General features: G+C 45.1%; 1 protein-coding gene across 1 annotated transcript in view; it reads left to right on the forward strand.

Moving 5' to 3' along the window:
• LOC147441798 (acyl-CoA-binding domain-containing protein 1-like) overlaps nt 1-23,223 on the forward strand; it is a 40,578-nt gene extending 17,355 nt beyond the window's left edge. Inside the window, exons 3-7 of the mRNA XM_086528189.1 lie at nt 21,300-21,402; nt 21,479-21,591; nt 21,676-21,764; nt 21,842-21,939; nt 22,638-23,223. Coding sequence (XP_086384315.1) covers nt 21,300-21,402; nt 21,479-21,591; nt 21,676-21,764; nt 21,842-21,939; nt 22,638-22,805 — 571 coding nt within the window. The 3' untranslated portion in view covers nt 22,806-23,223. The remainder of the gene's footprint in view (nt 1-21,299; nt 21,403-21,478; nt 21,592-21,675; nt 21,765-21,841; nt 21,940-22,637) is intronic.
• Nucleotides 23,224-27,667: the final 4,444 nt, after the last annotated feature.

Consider the following 27,667-nt stretch of genomic DNA (forward strand, 5'->3'; position numbering starts at 1 on the left):
GCAGTTTGATACAGCCTATGCAGGAGGGAATTTTACAGAGGCCACTAAGGTCAGGAAAGCTTGTAGTTTCTTAAAGGACAATGCGCTTACATGGTTGACGACATTGTTAATGCAAGGACAATGTAACAAACTGTTGACGTGTCAAAACCCTAATTCTGCCCAACACCCTAATTCTGCTGAAATCTAACCCTAAAATCAAAAACCCTAATTTTGTTCGAAACCCTAATTCTGTTGAAACCCTAACCCTAAAATCAAAAACCCTAATTCTGTCTGAAACCCTAATTCTGTCCATAACCCTAACCCTAAAATAAAAAACCCTAACTCTGATTTGCTGACGTTGCGGGCTGACACGTGGCCTGCTGTACGGACACCAACGCGATTTACGAAAAGCTTGCAGCTTTTGGCATTGCTTTTTGGACCAGGAGGCTTTGAGTTTTGAAGGCTTTTCACTGTAACTGCTTTTTAGGTCAAGGGCCTTCAAATATGAGGTTAGGGCTCATTCTCTGGCATGCTTCCTGGAGAAGGTGCAGAGTTTGGAGTACCGGCTTGTACTGTGTTGATGCAATATAAAGAAATACCGAAAGGGGCGCCAAGGTTTGGGGCCAATACTCTGTGGGGTGGAATTCCGCCACTCCGTGTCGCGTGTCGTCTCTCTCTATTTCAGTTCAGTTGTTATTTGAAGTGCTTATAGTTGTTCAGTCTGTTCTTTTCTATTGGCACGTGGTGTTCGTCTTGTGACAGTGGTATCAGAGCATCAGGCGTGTGCTTTTCTGAAAGCATACCGGTCCTACAAAAGAGCAGACAGAGCTATTGATGGAATTTTATTTGAGAGATCTTCGCCTCTAACCCGGACCTATTAGCGACTCCCACCCTTACTTTATCGCGCATCGGGCGCGCTCTCGTCTTCACCGCTCATGTCTTACAGGGCATAAGCCAATTAAGATCACTTGCAAGAGAAGGATCCAGGTTTCAAGTCACTGTTTTTCTTAGAAGCAGTGCCATGTAGATGTTGATCTCTACAGCTACCAAGCAGCATACTCCAAGTACTTGGCAAGCTTTCAAGAAAAAAAAATAAAAATTGCCCGAAGTTATGACATCTTCCTTCGGAGTGCAACTTCTGGTGTCACGTGACACATCCCAACCCTATGTGTCCATGGACAAGCTACACCATAAGAGGGTTTCCGTCAGTCAAGTCAGTCTAGATTAGAAGTGATTTGGCACTTTTGTGAGTCTATTCGTAGACCGTGCATGCCCAGTCACTCAGTGTAGATGCATATCCTCTGGTTGCACACCGCATAAGCATAAGCATTTCCACCAGATTCCATCAGAGTTAGTTTGGGGATTTTTCAAGTGACTTTATCCTATTTTTAACATTTTTCACTTATTTATTAAGTGACTTTTGTTGGGAACTCAGTAGGGCAAATTGGGTAAGTTAATATATAAGCAAACCCAAGTTAACACAATAGAGCAGATGAGCAAGGAACACAACAGGCTACCAAGCAACACGTGTTCCCTCCCTCTCTCAGCAAGACCCTCCCCAAGCCATCTTGGTGAGGCCACATCGCCATCAAGGCATCTCTCCCTGGCGTTTCCCAAGCTTCAGCCATCGCCATCAAGCCCCTTTCCTGGCGTTTTCCCCCCCTTCAGGCAACCCAAAGCCCAGCGTTTTTGGATCGCAAATAACCAGCAGGAATCAGCGTTTTACCATCAGAAATTCAGCACTGATAAACGCAGCCCTTGACAGCGTTTTTACAGCAGGTGATCAGCCTAACAAAACGCTGCTTTGCCTGCAAAGTCATCAGCGTTTTCAGCCCTAGATAACAGCAACAAAAACGCAGCCAGAACCTTGCATGATCAGCGTTTTTATCAGCCCAAATCCCCTTGCCAAAACCAGGGATTTTCAGCCATGAGAAGTACCCCCAAGATCTCTCCAGATCCTCAGCATTTTCCCCCTTGTGGACAGCAGATAGAAGAGAGCCCAATTCAGCCCTAAAGTCATCATCGTCGTCATCGACATAGCCCCCATTTGCATCAATCCATGCATCACATTGTACACCTTTGTGCAATCAAAGTTAGACCACTCTCGCCGACGATAGTGGGGCCTTCGGAGGAGGGTTTTACAACCTCTCGGGTGTCGTATCTCTCTTCTCTCTTTATCTCTCAATCTCATACACTTGCACGCACATTGTCCATTCACTGTGTTCGTGATCATAGCACTTTCCATTAAGAACGGAAGGCTCTCCCTTCCATAAGAACTAAAAGGAACCTTGAGCACAGTTCGGAGCACTCATCTTGAGCAAAGCGCAAACAATCATTCCGCTGCACCCTAACATCTGGCAGAGTGGGGTATCCTGAAATGCTTGCCATGGAAACCCTAGCAGATTATATCTTGAAATTTCTCGACATCTCTCATAGATGTCTCTTCACGAGCAGATGACCTTGGAGGTTTAGTGCGATTGCTATCTTAGGACTACCATCGCCGCCAAAGCAAGATTGTTTGTCCAAGAGCTGATGGACCATGCTGTGCTCGGCTACGACCTCATGGAAGAAACCTAACCCTAATTTTTGGTGCAGGTTTCAAGATGGAAAGTCAGTCGACTTTTCGAGCTCGACTGACATGGAGATTGCTTTTTAAGTTCGAGTTCTGTTTGATCTTGTTTGGAATTTGTTTGAAATGGATGGTATCTGTTTTGAACCTGTTTTGGTGCCGATTTGAATTGTTTGACTCTGGTTTGATACTGGTTTCAATGATTGGTGATTTTACTCCCGGGTGGAGAAGTGAGAAATACTATATTGGTATTGTTTGAACCTCGGAATGACGCAGGCCGATGCCTGGGGAGCGTTTTGTTGTATGTTTGAAAACCTCTGAATGATACAGGCTGATGCCTGGGGAGCGTTTGGTTGTATGCTTATAAAATAATTGTCGTTGTGACTCCTGGCCCGGACCTGGATGGTTATGCGGGAGGAGTATTGAGGAGTCTGAGCAGTGGTTACTCTCAGCACCTCCAAACGACGCAGGCTGCGGTCTGGGGGGCGTTTGGTTGTAAAAGGCCTCTATATCTTCCGGCCCGGACCTTTTTAGGTTATGTGGGAGGAGTGATGAGGGAGTCGTTGAATATCTCTCGGCCCGGACCTCTTGTTAGGTTATGCGAGAGGAGTGTTCATCAGCGGCTTTATGTTTCTATGTCTTGTAACATGCATATGTAAGCAATTGTGTTGCATTGTGATGTGCCAACCACTGAATATTCCTAATTGCATGAGATTGCCTGGGTATGTAATTTTAGTGCATCAAGACAAGTACGGTCTGGTTGTGATGGCTAATTTTACTACGTCGGAATATCAAGAGTTCCGATCTGGACGAAAGGAGAAGCTAACTCCTTGATCAAAACGGCCGAAAGGAGAAGCTAACTCCTTGATCAAAAGAGCAACAAGGAGAAGCTAACTCCTTAATAAAAGGAGCAAACTGATTGTCCCTTGGAATGACCCTCGGAATTTTTTGAGCTAACTTTAGTTGTTTAGTAGATATGTTGTAATCGCGGACGATTACTCTTCTTCAAGAAGGGGAGATGTAACAAATGGCTGACGTGTCAAAACCCTAATTCTACTGAAACCCTAACCCTAAAATCAGAAATCCTAATTCTGTCCAAAACCCTAATTCTGTTGAAACCCTAACCCTAATTCTGCCCGAAACCCTAACTCTAAATCAAAAACCCTAATTGTGTCTGAAACCCTAATTTTGTTAAAACCCTAATTCTGCCCGTAACCCTAACCCTAAAATAAAAAACCCTAACCCTAACCCTAACCCTGATTTGTTGACGTGGCGGGCTAACACGTGGCGTGCTGTACGGACACTAGTGCGATTTACGAAAAGCTGGCAGCTTTTGGCATTGCTTTTTGGACCAGGAGCTTTTGAGTTTTGAAGGCTTTTCATTGTAATTGCTTTTTAGGCCAAAGGCCTTTAAATATGAGGTTAGGGCTCATTCTCTTGCATGCTTCTTGGAGAAGGTGCAGAGTTTGGAGTACCGGCTTTTATTATGTTGATGCAATATAAAGAAATACCGAAAGGGGCGCCAAGGTTTGGGGCCAATACTCTCTGGGGTGGAATTCCGCCACTCCGTGTCGCGTGTCGTCTCTCTCTATTTCAGTTCAGTTGTTATTTGAAGTGCTTATAGTTGTTCAGTCTGTTTGGCAGTGGTGCCCGTCTTGTGACAGATAGGCACCTGCCACTTGGGTTTACTTCAAGCAATTGTTTGGGTTTACTTCAAGCAATTGTTTGCATTTGTTTGGCTGTCAAATGAATTTGAAGCCAACGTCATGATAGATTGGCACCAGCTTACTTCGGCTACATGCAAGAGCTTGCTGGAGTACAATTGGAGGTTTTGTAAAGCATTACTCTCAGCGACCTCCTACAGATTTGTGCCATTGACAGAGCAGATAGAGAAGTACTGCTGTGGGTTGCCTAAAGGGCTTCGCGATTTCTGTACCAAGAACAGAGTGGCTACCCTCACTCAGCTTATGGAAGTTGCTAACACTGGTCTTGCCTTGTTGAAAGGAGAGGACAATGGGTTTCCGAGCAACGAGAAAGGAGGGCAGCAAAAGAAAAATTCAGCAAAGAAGCCCTTTGTGAAAACGGCTCCTGAAGCGTCAGAGGGGTCAGAAAAGGCCACCAAAGACAAGGATTCAGCCGGGACTTTTGGAGCACAGGCAAAGAAACAGAAAAGGAAGGCTTTTGTGTGCAAGTCGCTTGAGGAAAAGAAGGTCCTAATGGCTGAAAATAAATGCTTTATATGTGAGCAGCCTGGTCACTTTGCTGCCAATTGTCCACAAAGGAAAAGACGAGCTGACTCAGATGATAAAGAGGACCAGAAAGGCAAGAAGCCTAAACCCATGGCAGGTTTGGTGCCAGATATGGTGGGTGATAGGCCCAGTACAGATGCCAGTGAGTTATGCAGGGCATGGGGTAAAGTTAGGGATCAGACGGCACTCATCTTCTTTGATCCAGGTGCCAAATCAAACTTTATCTCACCAGAGCTAGCTATGAAGCTGGGCATCAGAGCTAAAGAAATGGGATACATAGCATAGGCAGGGTTGGCATGTCCTGGCTATTCAGAGTGTGTTACTCCCATTATTGGAAAGCTGCGTCTGTATATTCAGTCGTATGTGGACACAGAAGAGTTCTATATCATGCCATTGGAAGGATGCGATGCACTACTTGGAATTCCGTGGATGTTCACAGTGCATGGCGTGCTAGATGCCTTCAGCAAGACGATCACCTTTCAACATAGGGGCAAAACTCATGTTTTGGATGTAAAGCTCAAAGGGGAGGCTGTCCCTATTGTATCTGCTTCTGCTATCACTTCTGTAATAAAGAATCATCTTTTTGTGTACTTGATTTTTGCACGTGATGTTTCAGATAATTGTTAGTCAAATTTATCTATGTTAGATAAAGAAATGTCAGCATTTTTGCGAGAGTTTAGTGACCGTTTCTTGGGTTCATTACCGTCACAATTGCCGCCAGAGAGACCTGAGGACCATTGGATAGATTTGGTGCTAGGGTGTAGTCCACCAAATAGACCTCCCCTCAGGGTTAGTGCGACACAACAGAAAGAGATTATGGGCCATGTTGCGGAGTTATTAGAGAAGGGGCTGATTCATCCTAGTTCTTCACCCTTTTGCTCCCCAATGCTCCCAGTGCAGAAAAAGGATGGCTTGTTGCGCATGCGTATTGATTACCGTGCGTTGAACAAGAATACCATCAAGAATAGGTTTCCTATTTTTAGAATTGATGATATTCTCGATCGTTTAGAGGGTGCTGCAATTTTCAGCAGGATAGACCTTAAGAGTGGGTACCATCAGATTCGTATAGAGCCAGAGGATGTGCAGAAGATTGCGTTTAGAACGACATTTGGTCTTTATGAGTTTCTAGTGATGCCGTTTGGGCTAACAAATGCTCCTGCCACGTTCAACAAAATGATGGACCGGATTTTCCGCTCGCATCAATAGTTTGTTGGGACGTTCTTCGATGACATGATAGTCTATTCGAAGAATGAAGAGGAGCATAGGCGTCACTTGACCATTGTGTTCGAAGAGCTGTGCAGTCACAGGCTACTTGTCAATCCTAAGAAAAGTGAATTCTTCTGGAAGAGATTCACTTTCTTGGCCACATAGTCTCAAAGGATGGTGTCAAAATGGATCGCGCAAAGGTTGAAGCTATTAAGACATGGCCAGACTTGAAGACTGTGCACGTGTCAGAAGCTTCTTGGGATTGTGGTCCTACTTTAGAAGGTTTATCATGAATTTTGCAGAGATAGCATCACCTCTTCACGCTTTGCAGAAGAAAGAGGTCACTTTCAGACGGACCCAAAAGAGATTTCAACTTTTAGTCTCTTAAAGGAAAAGTTAACTTCAGATCCAATAATTGTTTTGCCAAATCTTAGGAAGACATTTGTGGTCCAATGTGATGCGTGTGGTAGTAGCATCGGAGCAGTGCTAATGCAAGACGGACGGGTAGTAGCTTAATAAAGCCGAATTTTGCAAGGGCCAGAGAAGACTATGCAAGTCTATGAGAAAGAGCTCTTGGCCGTGATTCATGTGCTTTCTAGCTAGGAGCACAACCTCTTAGGTGCTGATTTTGTTGTCCAAACAGACCATCAGACCTTGCGATACTTCTTGACACTATCAAAGTTATTCGAAAAGCATATGCGATGGGCAAACATTCTTTCTATGTTCCACTTTCAGATTATGCATGTGGAAGGCAAGCAGAATGTTGTGGCTGATGCGTTATCAAGCCACAAATTGCACCTGTGTCAATTTCTTATCATCATGAGTTAGATGACCTGAAGGAACAATATGCTACCGATGAAGATTTTGCAAGGATCTTTGAACAATTGCAAGAGGGGCAACATCATTAGCACTACCTCCTCAAAGATGGTTTTATGATGATGCATGGCAGACTTTGTGTCACTAGGCCATTGTGACATAAGGTCATGGAAGAGAGTCATGTCCCACCGTATGCAGGGCATCGTGGTATTGATGCGACGGTTAAAGCGGTAGAGACATTCTTCTATTGGCCTACCTTGAGGAGCGACGTGGATGCCTTTGTGCGAGCATGCCTGATTTGCCAAAAGGTCAAGTTTGACAGGCAAAAGGTACTAGGGTTGTTATAACCACTGCCGATTTCGGATAAGCCATGGGAAGCATTGCTATGGACTTTATCTTTGATCTTCGAAGAACGCCAACAGGGAATGATGTTATATGGACCATTATCTACAGGTTCAGCAAGCAGACCCATTTTATCCCTGTCAGGAAGAAGATAAAATCTGATCAGATGGCACGCTTGTTTATGTACAATGTGTTTAAGTACCATGGTAGGCCACAATCGATTGTCAGTGATCGTGATCTTGCACGACCGGTTTGTTTTGGAGAGGATTGTTTGAGAACATGAGCACTACGCTCAAGTTCTTGTCTTCGTTTCATCCACAAACTGATGGACAGTCAGAAGAGGCTATTCTACTGTCCTAGATTTGTTGAAATGCTATGTGTCAGATAATAAGGGCAAGTGGGAACAATATTTGCCTATGCTTGAGTATGCGTACAATAATACGGTGCATTTGTCAACTGGCAAAGCACCTTTCGAGATTGTTGAAGGCGGCAAAAAAGTTCCTCTCATTTTGTATACAAAAGACAAGATCTTTGAGGCAGATCGATATGTTGAGAACATGGATGAAATGCATAAGAAAATTAAAATTGCCTTGGAGAAGACTCAGGCGAAGCAGAAAAAGGCTGCTGATCGTCACTGTCGTGAATTGTTGTTATCACTTGGTGATTGGGTACCGTTAAGGTTCGAAAAGGCAAGGTTAAAGAAGATGAAGGGCAAGGAACGGCTGTTTCCTAAGCTCAATATGCGTTACTATGGGCCTTTTCAAGTGCTTGACAAGATCAACGATGTGGCTTACAAGCTGAAATTGCCTGATGCGTGGAAGATTCATAATGCGTTTCACGTGAGTCTGTTCGTGGGTGATGTGCCAGAAGATATGCGAGATGAGGATCAGCCATAAGTTAAGGAACTTGATGAGATCTTGGTACCTGAGCAAGTTTTGGCACATAAGGATAGAAAAGTTAAAGGACAGGTTGCAAGACGCTACTTGGTGAAGTTCAAGAACTATCCACCTATGGATGCAAAGTGGATGGAAGAGCAAGAACTGCCAGAGTCACCAAATGTATTGCAGCTTTACCTCGAAGCCTTTGGGTTACAACCTACTTATGCCCCAACCCAGCGTGTGCAAAGGAGGGGTAATGATAGGACTAGCACATCAAATGTACATATCAATTCAGTGTAATAGATGGAAATGACAAAAGTATGAAGGTCTCATTAAGTCATTTGTATCTATGTGTTACGACCTTTCTTGCGGATACATGCGATGATAAAAGAGTGCTAACAACACAAGATCATCAGTGGCATGTATTTATGGTATGCAATCGAGGACGTTTGCGATTTCAACGGGGGGTATGTCACGAGGACGTGGCAACTGTTAACTATGTCATGAGGATGTGGCAATTGCTAACCTTAGTTGTTGGTTTCTTTCTAATGATTTTTGTTTTATTTTTGAGACCCTCTTTTTGAAGTTGCAAATGGTCGGACATTGTATGGCCAATGTGAACGGTAGTTTCACCCACAGACGGGAAGTGGGTTGACGCTGGAATTCGTATAGTAAGAGGATGTCTAGGCTCAATACAATATCATGTAGGTCCCCCCGTCACACTTAGTAAGTTGGTGGATACTAGGAAGTGAACTCAATAAAGGCATAAAGTCAATCACCAACAGAAAGTATCCGACAGTTGGGCCACATTGCACTTTTGGATGCGGTCCCAATGAGGATAGATGGTTAGAAGACCAGTGAGAGCCCAACGGAAGCATCTGCTAAAAATTAGGGAACTGCTATTTTGGGCCGTGAAATGTGTTCGCGTCATTACCTTCAGAATGAGAAGGGGAACATTTTACAACTCTACCGCGAAGTCAACTAGGCAACCAATCGGGAGATTTTTAGGCGATAACCCTGAAACAGGCAAAAGCTTGTAATCGTGCCAAGTGGCACTTTCCTGTGTACTTGCCTTATACAGAAAAAATGGGCGTTGATTTTTAAGTTGGGAGAGGCCTCATTTTGCAATTTGTCACAGGTTAAGAGCTATGGAGCGCTTCCTTTCCACTCTATGTACAGTGTGGTGCTAGGAGTGATGCCCTGCACACTACACACTGCTCTCTCTCTCCCCCCTACGTGTAGTTATGTGATGCCCCACAAGAGGGCTCCTCATCTGATTGATGTATAGTTGTGTGGTTTCATGCTTTTGTGCTGAGGCAAGAGCCTCCTTGAGCAGGAATAGGGGTAGCTAACTGCTACTCCAAAGCAGGCACCGGTGAGGGTCATAACCTCACCGTACAGGTGCGTTTTCAGCACTGTGTATGCGCTGTAATTTGACTGTTTTTCAGCCATATGGACATCAGAACCATTGGGAACAATGTCCCACTGGCAGATTACAGTTCGGGGACTGTTTAGGGCTGAAAACAGGGCAAAAACCAGTAAATACAGCATGCTGAATTTACTGTTTTTGGGCAGGAATCAGAGGGTTTATGCCAGTGGAAGTGAGCTCCAGCAGGGGAATTGGTTTCGCGCAAGTTTTGGGGTTGTTATGTTGCGGAAATTTGGCCAAAACAGGTGGTATCTAGCTGGATATTGGTAAGGAATTCCCAGGACTCTACTTTGTAATTTACCCTCTCAAAGTATAAAGAAATACCGAAAGGGCCGCCAATTTTGGGGCCTACAGGTTGTTGGCGTCTGCTCGGAGCATTCTAGCTTCCGAGCCGTGTGTGTACTTACGTGTTCATTCCCGTCACAGGTTCCTTTTGCAATGTACTCTCTCTCTCTCTCTCTCTCTCTCTCTCTCTCTCTCTCTCTCTCTCCGTGTCTAAAGTAAAGTAAAGAATTTCGGGTGAAAGCACCGCCCTACGGGCCGGTTTCAATTTCGCACCTAAACTGCAGGGAATTGCTAGGGGAGCCTCGGAAAGGCCTTGGGATGCCTGTACAGGGCAATAGGCACCTAACAGTGGCAAAAAAGAAAATTACAGCATGCTGAAATTGACCTTCAGCTCATTGGAAAGCTTCCATACCGCAAGGGAAACTGTCCTTGACGTATACTTTTGACCTACAAGGATTTTTGCGTCGTTATGTTTGCGAAATTGGGTCAAAAACTTGCAATTACAGCCATGGACAGGTTTGGACAGCTTGGTGAGGGGTAGATGCAAGCGTTCAGGTCGTTTATTTGCCAGGGGAGCCTCTGGAAAGCATTGGGTGTTTGTACATGACAAATTAGAGAGATTTCTTGCAAGGAATCTCGTCTAATTCAAGGGGCAAGTGACTCTACAGGTGCGAGAGCTCGAGGGTTATCCACAGAAGTGATCGGCGCGCGAATCGGAGCGCAAAACAGAGAATTCAGCGAGGTGCAATTTCTCGCCAGGTTTTGTAAAGTGCTCTTAAGTGCATGGAAAGTCATTGTTTACTTGGGATTTTGTTCGTGGAGACTTCTACTGTGGTTATGTTGCCGAAATCGGGTTAGAGTAAAGGAGATTTCAGCCCGATAAAAGTGGGACAACTTGTAGAAGTTTTCAGGCTTTCCTCAAGTTTAATAAGAATAAAGAAATACCGAAAGGGACGCCAGTCTTTGGGGCCAACAGGGTGTCGTTGTCTGTTTGGTAGCGCTCTAGCTGCCAGGCCGTGGTTTGTCTTGAAGTGGTGAATTTCAGTCACATGCTTATTCGTGAAGTTCCTTTGTGTAGTAAATTTAGAGTAAAGTTTCAGGTGAGCCAAAGTCTACCGCCCTATGGCCCTGTTTCATCTGTCTACGTGAGGATGGTTTGACTCCTAGCTTTTTCTTAGAGTAATGGGACTTGCTTGGCTCAGATCTCTGCAACGCTTTTCAGTACATCTTGCACAGCATGAGTGACAACATGATTGATACCTGACAGCATGAGTGAGGGTCTGATTTACCTCATCTCCAAGGAGGGTGGCTCCTTGGATGAGATTTGACAGTGGAGGCCCATCACCATCCTCAACTTACCCTACAAAATTCTTGCCAAGGCTCTTAGTTTGAGGATTCAGCCACTTCTAGAGCACATTATACATGGGACACAGACATGTTTTGTCAAGGAGCGTAGTATCCTTGACAACATCTTTATGTTTTGGGAGGCATCTGCCCTTGCTCGCCTTCATGGTGAGGGGCTGGTGATACTTCTTCTCGATTTTGAGAAGGCCTACGATAGAGTTGACTGGGATTTTTTGGAGGGCACTCTATGCAGGATGGGCTTCTAAGATGCCTAGATCGGAGGTGTGTCAGCTCTTTACAGACGGGCATATAGTCAGGTACTTTTGGCAGGTGGTAGAGGAGATCGCTTCATACTCACACGTTCGGTCAGACAGGGCTGCCCTCTTACCCCCTTCCTCTTTCTGCCTATGCTGAGGCGATGAGCAGATTTTTGGTTTGCAGCAAGTTGGTTTACGTGGCTTAGCGCTCCCTATTCAGGGCGATGAGTTACTGGATGCTGAGTTTGCAGACGACTCAGCTTTGTACTTGATGTGCCAGGAGGCCAACCTTCACAGGTGTGAGCAGGCTCTTGAGACCTTTTGTTGTGCATCATGCGCTCGAATCAACTGGAGAAAGACAGTGGCTTTCTCGGTTGGTAGTGCTCCTACGCGTGATTGGCTGCCAGGTGAGGATTTCAGATGGATTCCCCCAGAGACTGTAGTTCGATACTTTCTCCTGAGCAGCAGATTGCTCCCTCCTCCTGTCCATCAGGAGGAAGCTGTTACATTGGAGCTCCGCACGACTTTCTCTGGTAGGCAGAGTTGTAGTGGCCAACCAAGTGTTGTTGGCTACTATGTGGTACATCACATCTTGTTGGATCTTTTCGAGTTCCTGCATCAGCCAGGTAGAGAGGCTAATTAGGAATTTCCTTTGGTCAGGGCGCGACACTCAGATAGCCCGGGCCAAAGTGGCCTGGCAGGTCATCACTCTTGTTCTCAGGGGGGGTCATAGAGCCAACACAGCAAAGCAGAGCCCTTCTTGGGAAGTTTGTTGTCAGAGGATTGCTTCCAGGGAAGGATCCTTGGAAGGAGTTTTTGCTTCAGCGGCTTAGTTTTTAAACTTTAGGACGCAAAGGAACTGCACAAACAAACGTGTGACTGGAATTCAACACTTCAAGACACTTCACGACTTGGTAACTAGAGCGCTTCCAAGCAAACAACGATACCTTGTTGGCCCCAAAGACAGGCTCCCCTTTCGGTATTTCTTTATTCCTATTGCTTTTGAGAAAAACCTTTAAACTTCTACAAGTTGTCCCACTTTTATCGGGCTGAAATTCCCCTAATCTCGCCCAATTTCGGCTGCATAACCAGCACTTTGCAAAACCTGGTGAGAAATTACAGCATGCTGAATTCTCTGTTTTTGGCCTCCAAAATGGACCAAAACACTTGTTTGGTCATTCCCTAGCTTCCTCGAAGCTCTTGGGATCTGTAGGCATCAAAACTGGCCAAAACCCTAAACCTGCAAAAATTACAGGGAGCTGTAATTCTCTGTTTTGCGTTCCGATTCATGTGCTGATCACTCTTGTGGGTAGCCTTCGAGTTCCCGCATCTGTAAGGTCACTTGCCCTTTGAATTTGACAAGATTCCTCGTGGGAAATCTCTCTAGATTGTCTTGTACAAGCACCCATGGCCTTCTCGAGGCTCCCCTGGCGATAACTTGCAGTTTAGGTGCAAAACCCTAAACCTGCAAAAAACTACAGCAGGCTGTAATTCCCTGTTTCGCATCATTTTGAGCGGAGCAAACACGTCTATGCATGTCTCAGAAGCTCCCGCATGCAATGGGACAGTTCCCCGTGTAAATTGGACGAGTTTTCACACAAGAAAACTCTTCGTTTTCGCATTCCTTCGTGATGGAACTGTGCGTATCTGAAGAGGATTAGCAACTAGCTAATCCGGTTTTTGTGCAAAAGACTCTTGCATTGGCAAATGCGCATAAAACCCCCAGAACTGTACATGGTCATCTGAGAAGCCCAACTAGAGGGGCATTACCATATGTGCAAGAGATGTGCGAGAGCAAATCATTGTGCGAGAATTTCACCCGCAAGTGTCAAGGCTAGGCAACCACGAGATGGTGGGGCCGATCCACACTCGAATCTGACTAGTAAAGAAGTGGCTAGGCTCAATTAGTCATTTAGCCCGTCACAAGACGGGCGCCATTTGCCAATGGAAAAGAACAGATTGAACATACTTTTAACACTTCAATAACAACTTAAACTGAAAGAGAGAGAGAGAGAGTACGCGTGACATGGAGTGGCGGAATTCCACCCCAGAGAGCATCGGCCCCAAACCTTGGCGCCCCTTTCGGTATTTCTTTATATTACTTGAACTCAGTACAATGCCAATACTCCATCCTCTGCACCTCTCGCGGAGCATGCCAGAGAAGGAGCCATTTGCACTTATTTAAAGGCCCTTGGTCTATGAACAACAGTTTACATGAAAAGCCTTCAAACTCAAAAGCATTTGGTCTAAAAGCAGATACCCAAAAGCTGTCACGTGATTTTCGGAAATCCATACGACTGCCACATCAACACAGCCAGCGCAATCTGCGGACATCCGTACAATCTGCCACGTTAGCAGTGCAAAATCCGGTAAGCCGTACAGTTCTACCATGTCAACGCAAAATCCGGAATTCGTACAGTTCTGCCACGTCATGAGATCCACGCGCGCGTATGTGTGGGTCCTACTTTATTTTATTCTCGTGTCACTTGGGCCCCGTCGAACGGGATCCCATAAGTTGGTAGATACTAGAAACTTCTTCTTTGTCTGCTTATTCTTAGGGTTTAGGCCCCTCAGCCGGGATCTGCATAGTTGCTCCATTCTTTAGTAGCTTGACACGTTAGCAGTTTGTGACATATGCCCCTCGGCTTAGTTGGTAGAGCAAGAGCCCATGGTGTCAAAGGTCTTGGGTTCAAACCTCCTTGACAACTCGTATGACATGTAGCCCTTAGGGGCTGTTCCCCTAGTCCATATGATGGGTTGGCCATCCTTACCTGGCCGGGAAGGCTCACCTTAAGAGTCAGGTTGCCTCCACCTACGGGGGTTGGGTGTGTGTGTGGTAATTTCAAAGTTGTAGGTTATTTTCCAAAAAAAAAAAAAAGATTTCATAAGTTGGTGGGTACTAGGAATTAAACCAAAAGGAGCAAACTGGACACATGGCAGTAGGAGAGCAACTCGCAGGTAACACTGAGTTCTAGAAGTCTCCCTCAAGAGGGGGCGCCCATTTTTTAGTAGGGACTGATTTTTGGACGTGTGCTCCACAGTGTGTGTGAGAGTAGTGGGTGCAGTTGCTTACAGCTTTAATGGAAAGCTTGCCTTCTCCCTTGTCTCATGTAGCGCGACAATTTGCTCTCGCGCATCTCTCTCCCCAACCACTAGTAGGGCTTCTCAGATGACCATGTATAGTTATGGGGGTTTTATGTGCCTTTGCCAAGGCAAGGGCCTTTTGTATAGGAACTGGATTAGCTAATTACTAATCCCCTTTAGGTACGTACAATTCCATCGCGAAGAAATGTGAAAATGGAGAGTTTTCTCACATGAAAACTCGTCCGATGTATAGGGGAACTGTCTCATTGCGTGCGAAAGCTGCTGAGACACGCGTAAACATGTTTGATCCGCTCAAAATGATGCAAAACAGAAATTACAGCTTGCTGTGCTTTTCAGCAGGTTTAGGATTTCGCACCTAAACTGCAAGGTAATGCCAGGGGAGCCTTGAGAAAGCCTTGGGTGCTTATACAAGACAATTTAGAGAGATTTCCCGCGAGGAATCTCGTCTAAATCAAAGGGCAAGTGACCCTACAAGTGCGGGAGCTCGAGAGCTACCCACAAAAGTGATTGAAACACGAATTGGAGCGCAAAACAGTGAATTAGAGCTTGTTGTAATTTATTGCAGGTTTAGGGTTTTGGCGAGTTTTGATGCCTACAGTTCCCATGAGCTTCGGGGAAGCTAGGGAATCACTGAATAGGTGCAAATTGGAGGCTAAAAAAAGAGATTTCAGGGTGCTGTAATTTCTCACCAGGTTTTATAAAGTGCTCTAAAGTGCGTGGAAAGTCATTGTTTACTTGGGATTTTCTCCGTGGAGACTTCTAATGTGGTTATGCTACCGAAATCGGGTTAGAAAAGGGGAATTTTAGCTCGATAAAAGTGGGATAGGTTGTAGAAGTTTACAGGTTTTCTCAAGTATAATAAGTATAAAGAAATACCGGAAGGGCGTCAGTCTTTGGGGCCAACAGGGTGTCGTCTTTTTGGAAGCGCTCTAGCTGCCAAGTCGTGTTTTGTTTTGAAGTGCTGAATTCCAGTCACAGGCTTATTCGTGAAGTTCCTCTCTGTCGTAAAGTTTAAGTAAAGTTTAGGAAGTAAAGATTCGGGTGAGAGCTAAAGTCTACCGCTCTACGGGCCGGTTTAATGGTTCCGTCGCCGGTACAAAATCACTTTTCCCCTAAGAAGTGAGCCTTGGTTGGGTTTCGGCGAAGAGACAAAGCACAGGAACTTGGAATTACACTATGGCTGAGAGGACGAATGACACCAGGGAAGAGGGTTCCTCTTCACAGGAGAGATAGAAAGTTTCTCCAATGTTTGAGGTTGACAAGAGTTCACGACCACCACTGTTTGTACCTTTTGTTGATGTGAATGCTCCACAAGTTCAAGGGTTTATGACTGGGCAACTAGACAAGGATGCGTTCAGGACACAATTGGTTACTGGTGTAAATGCGTTTTCTCGGTTGGTGCAGAATCTTGCAAGCGCCACCAGTGTCACAACAGACAAGGCAACTTTCTCATGCAGGAGAGCCCGTTGAGGCTCAAGCTCAGGTCCCTTATGCGTCCCAGCAGGGCAAGGAGCACTCGCATGTTGCGGAGTCAGTTGGGGCTCCAAGACAAATTCCTTTGTCCACGAACAAGTGGTTAGGACGCCAGCTCCACAGGCTTTACCAATTCAGCCAACCTTCTTTCGGAGTTCAAATGTTGGTTTAAATGGACATGGAACTAATTTCCAAGTTATGCGTCAGGTTTTTCCCCAACCCACGGTACATCCTGGGTATTTCGGGGGTGGTCCGAGTTTCAAAGCATGACTGGTTCTGCGCTTGGAAACCAGCAGTACATGCTAGAAACAGTCTTTGGGGTATGCAGAGCATGATGCCAAACCCCATGTATGGTAAGATTGGCATACAACAAGGGTTTTGTGCCATCAAGGCTAGTTTGGGGTGCCACACACCAGTTTTGGCATGGTTGGTTTTTCTGACGAGCAGGCAAATATGGCACCAATGACTTAGAATGTTCATGGCCAAGGAGCGCCGATGATCCCTATTACGGTGCCCATGTTGTAGACAATTTCCCATGATAATTTGGGAGTGCTAGATTAGCCAAAACCATACGAAGAAGGTGGTGCAACTGTGAAGTTTGATGCTTTCAGGGGATTTGAGGTCTAGATGAAGGCTCTTACTTTCCTCCAACAGTTTGATACAGCTTATGTAGGGGGGATTTTACAGAGGCCTCCAAGGTCAGGAAAGCTGCCACTTTCTTGAAAGAAAGGAAATGCGCGTTCATGGTGGATGACTTTGTTGATGCAAGTACGGGCACCTGCCACATGGGTTTACTTAAAGCAAATGTTTGCATTTGCGTGGCTGTCAAATGAATTTGAAGCCGATGTCATGACGGATTGGCACCAACTCAATGCGGATTCTTTCAAAAGCTTATATGAGTATAATTGGAAGTTCCGTAAAGCATTGCTCTCTGTAACTTCCTACAAGTTTGTGCCACTGACAAAGCAGTTAGAGAAGTATTGTTTTGGGCTGCCTAAAGGACTCAACAATTATTGCATAAAGAATAAAGTGGCCACCCTTACTCAGCTATGGAAGTTGCCAACACTGGTCATGCCTTGTTGATGGAGAAGACAGTGGGTTTCAGGGCAACGTGAAAGAGGGTAAGTCGAAGAAAAGACCAGCAAAGAGGCCCTTTGCAAAAGCAGCTCCTGAAGCTTCCCAGGAGTGAGAAAGAGTAGAGAAAGCTGAAGACTCAGCCGAGTCTTCTTGAGGACATGTCAAAAGAAAGAAAAGTTAAAGGAAAAGTTGCACGACCGTATTGGTGAAGTTCAAGAACTATCCACCTATGGATGCAAAGTGGATGGAAGAAAGTGAATTGAGAGTCACCAAATGTTTTGCAGCTTTACCTTGAAGCTTTTGGTTTATAATTCACGTATTCTCCAACTCGGATCACTTCAGTAGAGCAAAGGTCAAAGGGCTTGATACGTGCTCAAAAGAGGGGGGATGATAGAGCTAGCACTTCACATGTACATAAGGAAGTGCAATAAAAGTGTACATTGTTTGACAAAAGTATGAAGGTCTCATCAAGTCATTTGTATACATGTTTCACACTCTTCTTGCGGATACATGCGATGATAAAAGGATGCTTACCACACTAAATCATCTATGGCATTATATATGGCATGCAATTGAGGACGTTTGCGATTTTAAGAGGGGGGTATGTCACGAGACTGTGACAACCAATATATATATATTTGCTGGTTTCTTTCCCTTGATTTTAATTTAATTTTTGGGACCCTCTTGTTAAAATCACTAATGCTCGGACATTACATGGCCAGTGTGAAACGGCCGTTGGCCGAGAGTTTCACCCGCAAGTGCCACAAGATGGTTGGGCCGATCGGCACTAGAATCCGACTAGTAAAGAAGTGGCTAGGCTCAGTTAAAGTCATTTAGGCCCCTCGACAAGACTTTATAAGTTGGTGGCTACTAGGAATTAAACCAAAAGGAGCAAACTGGACACATGGCAGCAGGAGAGCAACTTGCAGGTCAACATTGAGTCCCAGAAGTCGCTCTCAAGAGGGGGCGCCCATTTTTGAGTGGGGGCTGATTTTTGGACTTTGAGTGTGCTCCACATTGTGTGTGTGAGTAGTGGGTGCAGGTGCTCACAGCTTTTATGGAAAATTTGCCTTCTCCCACATCTCATGTAGCGCGATGATTTGCTCTCGTGCATCTCTCTCTCCCCTTTGCACAAATGGTAATACCGCTTCTCAGATGACCATGTACAGTTCTGGGGGTTTTATGTGCCTTTGCCAAGGCAAGGGCCTTTTGTACAGGAACCGGATTAGCTAATCCCCTTCAGGTACGCACAGTTCCATCGCGAAGGAATGCGAAAATGGAGAGTTTTCGCGGGTGAAAACTCGTCCGATTTATAGGGGAATTGTCCCATTGCATGCAGGAGCTTTTGAGACACGCGTAGATGTGTTTGATCCGCCCAAAATGATGCAAAACAGAAAATTACAGCATGCTGTGTTTTTATGTAGGTTTAGGATTTCACACCTAAACTGCAGCCTTACGTGCTTATATAGGACAATTTAGAGAGATTTCCTGCGAGGAATTTCGTTTAAATCAAAGGTCAAGTGACCCTACATGTGCAGGAGCTCGAGGACTATCCACAAAAGTGATTGGAACGCAAATCGGAGCGCAAAACAGAGAATTACAGCTTGTTGTAGTTTATCGCAGGTTTAGGGTTTTGACCAGTTTTGATGCCTACAGGTCCTAGGAGCTTCGGGCAAGCTAGGGAATCACCGAACATGTGTAAATTGGAGGCCAAAACAGAGATTTCAGCGTGCTGTAATTTCTCACCAGGTTTTGTAAAGTGCTCTAAAGTGCGTGGAAAGTCACTGTTTACTTGTGATTTTGTCCGTGGAGACTTCTACTGTGGTTATGCTACTGAAATCGGATTAGAGTAGGGGAATTTCAGCCCAATAAAAGTGGGACAGCTTGTAGAAGTTCACAGGTTTTTCTAAAGTGTAATAAGTATAAAGAAATACCGAAAGGGGCGCCAGTCTTTGGGGCCAACAGGGTATCATTGTCTGCTTGGAAGCGATCTAGCTGCCAAGCCGTGTTTTGTTTTGAAGTGCTGAATTCCAGCCAAACGCTTATTCGTGAAGTTCCTCTTTGTCGTAAAGCTCAAGTAATTTTTAATAGTGTAAAGATCGGCGGGTGAAAGCTGAAGTTTACCGCCCTGGGGGCCGATTTTAGCCACTCTTTCGGGCATCTAGACGTAGAGTTGGAAGATTTGGACCCTAGGGGAGTTGTACACGTGTAGATCAATAATAAAGAAATACTGGAAGGGGTGCCAGTCTTTGGGGCCAACGCGTCTTGGCTAGGAACTGGGCTGCGCCGTGTCGTCTCTCTCTCTTTCTCTTTTCAAGTTGTTTTGAAGTACTTAAAGTGTTGCCGGGTGTGCAGTTTTGAGTTATCTGTGTGTTTCCGTTCGTTCACTCGCCGGAAGTGATTATAGGTGAAAAATCAGACATTGCAACCATCTGTCTTTCGAACTTTCCCAAGAGGAATGTCGGCCGTCGAGAGGAAGCTCTTGCACTGTCAAGTATCGGAGGAGGGAAACCTTGAGGCATTAGTGGCAGCAATATGTAGTTCAAGAATTGCTGGAAACTTCACAGAATAGGTAGATTCTGTTGAGGATGTTTCGAGAGGATGTTGCGAAGTTCATGGAGGAGGAATTGCAAGTATAGTTACCCGGAATGGGAACGGGAGGGTCCGGAACGGGACGGGAACGGGGAGGAGGAGCGGGGAACGGGAACAAGGCCGGAAGGGTTGACTAAAGTAAGGTTTGAATTTCCTCCATTCAGCTTAGTCCCAAATCAACTCCTAAACAACCCCAAATCTGCCTCCAAACCTGTCCTCAAATTGCCCCAAATATGTTCCCCAAATAGCCCCAAATCTGCCCCCAAATGCCTATTTTTTTGCCCTCAAATGCCTACTTTTGCCCATTCCGCCATTCGGTCTCATGTTCCGCTCCGTTCCGGTTACACCCCGTTCCGGAACGGTGTTCCATTCCCGACTTTGTTTTGGGAATGGGACTGGTCCAGAACGCCGTTTCAGAATGTTTGGGCTGCGTTCCGCCCATTCCCTGTTACATTGACTACAAGTACTCGGTGGAATCAAGAAACTCCATCTTTCCGAGTGGAATCAAGAAATGCCATCTTTGTCTATTCTGGTAGGACCGGTTTGCTTGTCAACACAGTAAACGATTGAGACACCACTGTGGCCGACAGGCACCACATGCCAGCTGAAAAGAACAGAACCGCGATAGACTTTAGCACTTCAAATGAGAGAGAGAGAGAGAGAGAGAGAGAGAGAGAGAGAGAGAGAGAGAGAGAGAGAGAGAGAGAGAGAGAGAATCCACACGGTAGACACAGAGTGGCGGAGTTTCACTTCTAGATGCACTTGCCCCAAAAGCTTGGCACCCCTTTTGGTATTTCTTCTATATTGCTTTGACAAAGGTAAAACCGTTTGGGAGATCATGCTCTGCAGTTTTGCAAGAAGCTTCCCCAAGGCGCATCTCTAAAGGGCCCCACATTCTAAAGGCATTAGATACAAAAGCTGGTGCTGAAAAGCACAGTTCCATAATTTCCGGGCTGTTGCGTCAGCTTCAGATTCCGGGCTGCCACGCCAGCAGTGTTTAGTTTTTTAGGCCCCTCGACCGAACGCCGAAATTTTGTGAGAAAGTAACTTGATTCGTGCCTTTCACGGCGCAAAAAGGCAACTTCGGATGGATGACCACGCTGGCTGGGTCTTCCGGCACTTTGCAAATAATGGCGAGAGCTTGTGTGGATAGGTAGATTGGGAGAGAGGACGCCTCAGAGAGTGAAGACTTTGAGTACACTGTAGAGAATTTGCTCTGTGTTAGCCTTTTTGAGTTTTTGGAGGGTTACACTTAAGTGGTCAACTTTTAAAGTTTTTGAACCTTTTAATCTAAATTTTGATTTTGTTTTTATGACACATCGTGCATGGATGATGGAGCATCTTTCACGAGCCAGACATGTCACACTTTCAGTGCAATTTCTGAGGTTTCAAGTTTCATCATGTCAACTGTAGTTTGTAGCTATAAGCTACATAGTTTGTACCTTGACTTACATATTCCAAACCCTAAGACCAAAACTCTGTTTCTTTTCTTTGAAGTGTCCGAAACAAAATGTGTTCTGTGTCTTGGTTTCTGAAACCCCTGTGAACCATGGGTAGATGTTTCTAGAGAGGTCATATGTGAAGGACCAAGGGGTAGTGCACATTTGGTTGTGTGGCAGTCAGATCTAGTTTTATTGCAGAGTCATAGTTGGCATGCCTTGAATGATGGACGGAGCCATTTTTGGTGGCATGTGCAAGGAATGCGTGGAAAGGTTTGGGAGATCTGTCACCAGAAGAGGCAATGCAGCGTTATATAGCCCTCCTTTCAGAGATTTGGCCACAGTGGAATCAAGACATAGAAGTAAGTTTTTTGAAGATTAACGGATGTTTAAATTAAGCTTTAGCTTACAGTTGAAATTAAATATTTGTTGATCCAGGATGAAGTCCCGGCTGGAAGTAGTGAGGACCCTCCCACAGGAAGTAGTAGAAAAACTCCCAGCATGGGCCCTGTCTTCAGCACGATGTTAAGTGATGTCATCGAGCAGGAGGGGTTGTACTCATAGGCCCTCCAAATTTCTTTGTTTCGTAAGCTCAATCATGTTTGTGAATCTAACATGCGATTGTTGATGATTAGTCTGGATGGCATCCACAAGTGTGCTAAGGCAGGTGATTTGATAGGTTTGAAAAAATTGCTACAGTCCAATGCTGTGGTTGACGAGCAGGGTGAGCCTTTTAAATATTAGTCTCTTTGGATTTCTTTCTTCACTTGGAATAACAGGACTCGTGAATCATTCATATAGATGGCGACGGAAGGACTGCATTACATTGGGCCACAGACCAGGGCCACCTTGAAATTATCAAATTTTTACTCTCTCAGGGAGCTGAGATCAATGCAAGGGTATGTTTACAAGCATGTTCCTACTGAATTGTTCTATGATAAAAAATCATCTGGTTGTTGGACATTATTACAGGTTTATATGAATGTGGTATTAGCTACTTATTTTCTGCATAATACACTCAGGTATTGCATAGTATCGGTGGTGCTGCTACTAAAGCTTCATGAGATTTTTTTGTTACCACGCGAGGCTGTTGTTGTGCTGGAAAATGTGGTTAGGACTGTCGTTTTAGGAGAGGGATTCTGTGAATAGAGGCAAAGAGGGAAATAAGTGTGTGAACTCAAAATGTGGTCAGGATTCTAGTTTCACCAGAAGTTTCATTAGAAACATGTTACTGTATGAAACTTGAAACTTCTGGGGCCATTTTAAGCGGTGTTATAGAGGACCTTTGCACATGTTCTGCAGCTCTTGATGATCTAATTTCGATTCCAGAAGAGCTTGCCAACTGACACGATTTAGGATTCATCAAGGCAAATTCCAAGCGGTTCCGACTTGGAAATTATGCAGTGTATGTGCAAAGAAACATTATGCATTTCCTGTGTTGCTTGACAAGACAGTTTAGCAATCAATGATGTAAAGTTTGGATACCCCTCAATTTGCCAAGTCATACCCTACTGTAAACGTATTGGTCTTGTGTAGTTTTTGTTCTCCTGGACAATTCTTGGTGGAGGTCTGCTCAATTTCGCATTTCTTTGTGTAGGATTTTGAAGGGCAAACAGCTTTACATTATGCTACAACATGTGAATGGGAGGGCATAGCTGCATATCTGCTGGAGAGCGGTGCCGATCCATCTTTGGTTGACAATGATGGCTTCACCCCATATGATGATTCCTTCCCGCCTGGTAAGGAAAGTGCTGATGTCAAATAATTACCTGAACGAATGGCATGAGCAGCTTTGTAGTGATTTGCTACACCACACTTAACACATGTAATTTAACTACATCAACTTCAAAGTGTTGCACAGCTGAGCCTTACATTTTGTTCAGTAGTACTGCACATTATCGGGTGAAGCTTTGCTTCATGATCTTGGATTGCATGCTGTCACTGCTCTATTCACACCTGAGAGAGACGGTGTACCTTGTAAATAAAAGGTTCTAGATTCAACCCCTACCGGTGGTTGATTATCAAAAAAAGGAGTCCAAACCATGTGGTATGTCGTCGCTGCTGCCACCTTTAATTCTCAAAGCATGTTTGTTAAGTATGCTGAAATGGAGATAAGCTCGCCCGAAACCTCGTGAGCTCCCGCTTACTTTTTCTTGCATAATGCTCAGCCTTTTGAGAGAAAAGTCATGGTATGATTGTCCATAGCTAAACCGGTTGTCTATTCTGATTTTTTGAAAGAAATGTGTTGGTAAATTATTATGTTGAAATTAAGGATCTCACTGGATTATGCACACCACACAATTTTTCTACGAGGCTTAGTGGCATGAGGCGCCAGTTACCTGTTTTGTTAAATCTGAAGTTTGCAATGCGTATTTTTGGGCCTCCCACCATCATAATTCACTCAAAATCACACATGTAGTGCACGCAGTTGAGATGTGCTGCTAATTCTATTGCTAGTGTGCCGTAGCAAAGTATGATGTTGTAGTAGTTTGAACTTTTGCTGACACACTTTTTTTGTTGTGGTAAATCACTATTCAATTATTAGTAGGAAACCTCAAAATGAGTAAAACCCACAAAGTATATCTATACAAGAAATGCCCGAGTTCATTGTGAACAAAGGCATGGTCAAAACACACATGAGAAAAGGGCATACAATGACGGGTCAATCTGCTCTATAGATAGATAATCATGAAGGAATAATTGCAAAGATTGTATGGAAAAGGAAAACATTAGAATCGGTGGCTCACTGAAAATAGTTTGATTTCACGATTGCCAAATCGTCCACATGGCCTAGTATTGAAGAGTATCAAAGCCAAACGAAAAAAAATCCTCCGTGGTCTTAAGAGTAGATGCAAGAATGCCTAACATCCAAAAATGTTTCATAGAAGGGAAACGAGCTCGAAGAAGCCTTGCTATATGATCCAATTGTGAGAGGTAGTACAATTCCTTAATAGATAAGGATTTGTTTCAATAGATGCACCACAAACATAACAAAGAGAGGATGCCACATGGTGCCTTGCTTAAAAAGACCTAACCAAAAGGATTGCAAGCAATGAGAACCATAGAAAAAGTTGACATTTTAAAGGCGTCTTGTTGTTCCACATAATCTTGAGTTGTTTTTTCCACCAAGACCATGGCTTAAGCATTTTCCAAATTCTTTTTGCATAATCATGAATCCATGGTCCAGGAAGGACAAAAGTGTAAATTGAATGCATAGAAAGCTTAAGTAGAGACCATTGATCACAAGCGGGGGTGGTCCGGTCCAATGCATGCTCATCTCCTCTACCATCCTAATTACTAAACTATGCTAAGCTTTTATGAGTGATTATGTGAGGAGATATACTTGTCTCGTAAGAATACTCGTTCTTCCTCTCGATCTACTCATACCCCGCTAGCTCTCACCATCTTTGAAGGTGTATGAGGTCTTGGGTCTGAGACTGCGAGGGAATTGATGCTGTGGTTTTCAAGTGTAAAGCTTGGTGCTTGAAGCTTCCATCTTCATTGCACCGACAAGTTATTGTAGGAACACAAAGTATTGTATTGTAAAATGTCTCTCTTGATGGCGGAAACCTATAATACAAAGCCTTTTGGAGGGGGGACCGGCTCCATGTAAAAATCCCCTTTTTACCTTTCACCCACAAACTCAACTTAGTCCGTTCCATTAACCAACCTCTTTCTAAACTTTTAGAAAGCAACTCCGAGCTCCCCACTATTCCCAAAGTAGTCATTTGTTGGCTTCATGCACCCAATCTTAGAAAACTTCTCTCTATAAAGAGCCCTTCTCCCCCATCTCCTAGCCTCACTCCCTTTTCTTAACCCCCCCTCCCCAACAAAGCGTTACCTTCATCTCCCTTCCCCTTCCTACTTCTCCCCTACCATAGCTTTAACCCTTTACCATATTCCAAGGATACAACCATAAACATATTTTTACTGCAATCCCCCCCCTCCCCCCCCCCCCTCCCGCCCCCCCCCTTTTTTTCCTCTCCTCTCCTTTTTCTCCATAATTTTTTGTTCAAAGTCCCCTTTTCTTTGTACCCCCTTGTAATTGCACTCTTTAAGCCTCCCCTTTTCCCTCCTTTTCTACCCCATTAAAGAGCTAATTCTTCCCTATTGAAGAGGCCTCCCCCTCTTTAAACTTTGTACTTACTACCTTGGGAACCCCTCCACCCTTTGTGGGATACCTATTTAAACCCTCCTACACCTCATGCTTGGTTTACACCACAGAAGAGCTACTTGCAAAATGCGTTTGGTGTAAACCTCTTTGCAAAATTTCACCGCCTTTCTCTCCTCCGTTCCATCCTTTGAGAATCCTTTGCTCTCAACTCTTCTACCTTTGGCAAGTTTATTTATCGCGTGCTGAGTGTTGTAGTTAGTCTTTTTTTACTATTGAAGTGTTTTTCAAGAGTGACACACTCTCTATGATGTACAACGCAGCTTCTTGCCATTCCCCTCTTTACCTTCCTCAACGTCCCTTCCCACGGACATACACTTTTCCTTCTTAACCCACCTCGCCAGTCACCGTGGGAATCTGCCCTTGTTCTACCCAAGTTTTTTAACGTTACTTTTATACACAGGTACGTAGCTGGCGGCCGTACCCTTTCAACCTTTGTACTAGCTCAGCTGCTCCCGCTTTTGCTCTCGCGTTGCGGCCCTCCTCCCCTCTTCCCCTCGCGCACCGTTTCCTCTGCGGGCATTCTCTGTAGCTCAAGCTTTTCACTCGACGTTCTTCAACCACCAGACACCTGCGCGCGAACTGCAGCGGCTCACGTGGCTCACCCGCTTCTGCCCTCATTCCGCAGCGGTGGCTGTAGCGTCTTCACCTTTCTCGCTCTCGCTCTCTTCCCGAGCACGCAGGGTACTCCATGGACAGCAGCTCCCTTTGGAGCACCCCCCAGTCCTCTGTAATCACCACCTCAAAGCCTCCCTTTGGAGCACCCCCCAACCCTCTGTAATCACCACCTCAAAGCCTCTCACGCCCGCACCCCCTAGCCCTTTGTAGCCACGGTAAGCCGAAGCCTCTCCGGCCACCTGTAGCTGGGCACTCCTGCAGCCCTCGACTTGGGTGGTTTATGTAGCGGCAAGCTTAACACACTGAAGCCTCTCCTGCGACCTGTAACTAGGCGCTCCTGCACCCTTGACTTGGATATTGTGCGGAGCGGCAATGACTTACCGGGTGTCGGCACTGCTGTGTGCTTGTCACCTGGCGGGTTGGCATTTTTTCAGCTCAGCAAGGCGACCACTGCGAGCTTTAGGCGGGTCTGCCAAGCCCAGTTACGGCAGCAACAACAACCTCAGCCTCTCCCAGCAGGTGACGGACTCTCCAAGCGAGCTTCTCCAAGCAGCGGCGCCCGCCTCTCTCTAGCGACGACGACGGCCCCTCACAGACGTTAACTCTCCCCTCCACCTGTCCGGCAGTAGGGGGTTCATAAGGCGGCGCTGCTACAGCATTAAGGTTACACTACTATAGCAGCACCCTCCAGGTATTTCCCGTGTGGCGGCTCCCTTTCTCCCTCTAGTTTCTTTACCCTATTGTAGCATTGTTCTTGCATGGCAACCCTTTCCGTTTCGTCTTGTGCGGCGAACACCTTCCCACCTACGACGATGGATATCGTGGTGGCCACGAACCTCCCAGTAATCCATCCGAGCCTTTGTTAGCTAACAAGGCAGCCCCAACCACCCCCATTGTATGCAGTAAACTCAAGATCAAAATGTTCGTCGATAAAAAACAATGCATACCATAAATTCATGAGTAGCCACTACAAAAGTACCATAAATCTCACTCCTGAGAAAGTGGATATGGGAACACTAAATCCGTGTCTAAGCTACCAAAAAACTGTCAAAGTGAGAGTAAATACTTGATCAATGTCAAAATGGGAGTAAATCGACCACTATTTGATGCTTGGTGGGACCCCTAGTGTGGGATCTAGAATCTTTGTCCTACCCTTTAGTTTTTCTGTTGATGGTTCTAACAAAGCTTGGGTTGTTTGGATCGTCTCCTTACACATCTCCAGCCTTTGCTTTTCCAACTCCGCATAGGGGTACGTCATCCATATCTATTGTTGAGTGTGGTTAATCTTGAGTCGTGTCTCATAAGCTCTCATAAGTGCATCTAGGGGTTTATTCACTTTCTCAACTAGTACAGACACCCCCAAACTTGCACTTTTTGGTCTCTTTTTCTATTAGGTTCTCCAGTCTCTAGAATTTTCAACTCAAGATTAGTTTGATTTTCAAATCTCTCTAACTTGTCCTTGGTTTGCTTTAACTCCTCAGCTAGGGTTGTCTGTTCACGTTCCTTCCTAGCTTTCATGTGCGCTTTCCTAGCCTTCCGAGTGTTTCGTTGACTTTTTCATTCATAACTAGGTGGATCTATCTTGGGTTCCTCAATTATTGGTTCTTCCTTTGCTTTTTGAGCTTGTGCTCTTGTGATAGCTTGTATAGGTAAGACCATTTCATTTTCAAAACCACTACTTGACGCCATTGCCCCATTATGTTTAATGTCGTTTTCACTCTTTTATTTGGGTTTTTTGAACAGTCTCACTGATCAAGTGAGTAATACCGCAATCTGGACAATATACATTCACTCTAATCATCTTTGTATGAGGACATTCTTTCATCAAGTGGTTGCCA

Source organism: Adiantum capillus-veneris, chromosome 14 (assembly GCF_014529385.1).
Source record: "Adiantum capillus-veneris isolate H3 chromosome 14, ASM1452938v2, whole genome shotgun sequence".
Classification (NCBI taxonomy): Eukaryota; Viridiplantae; Streptophyta; class Polypodiopsida; order Polypodiales; family Pteridaceae; genus Adiantum; species Adiantum capillus-veneris.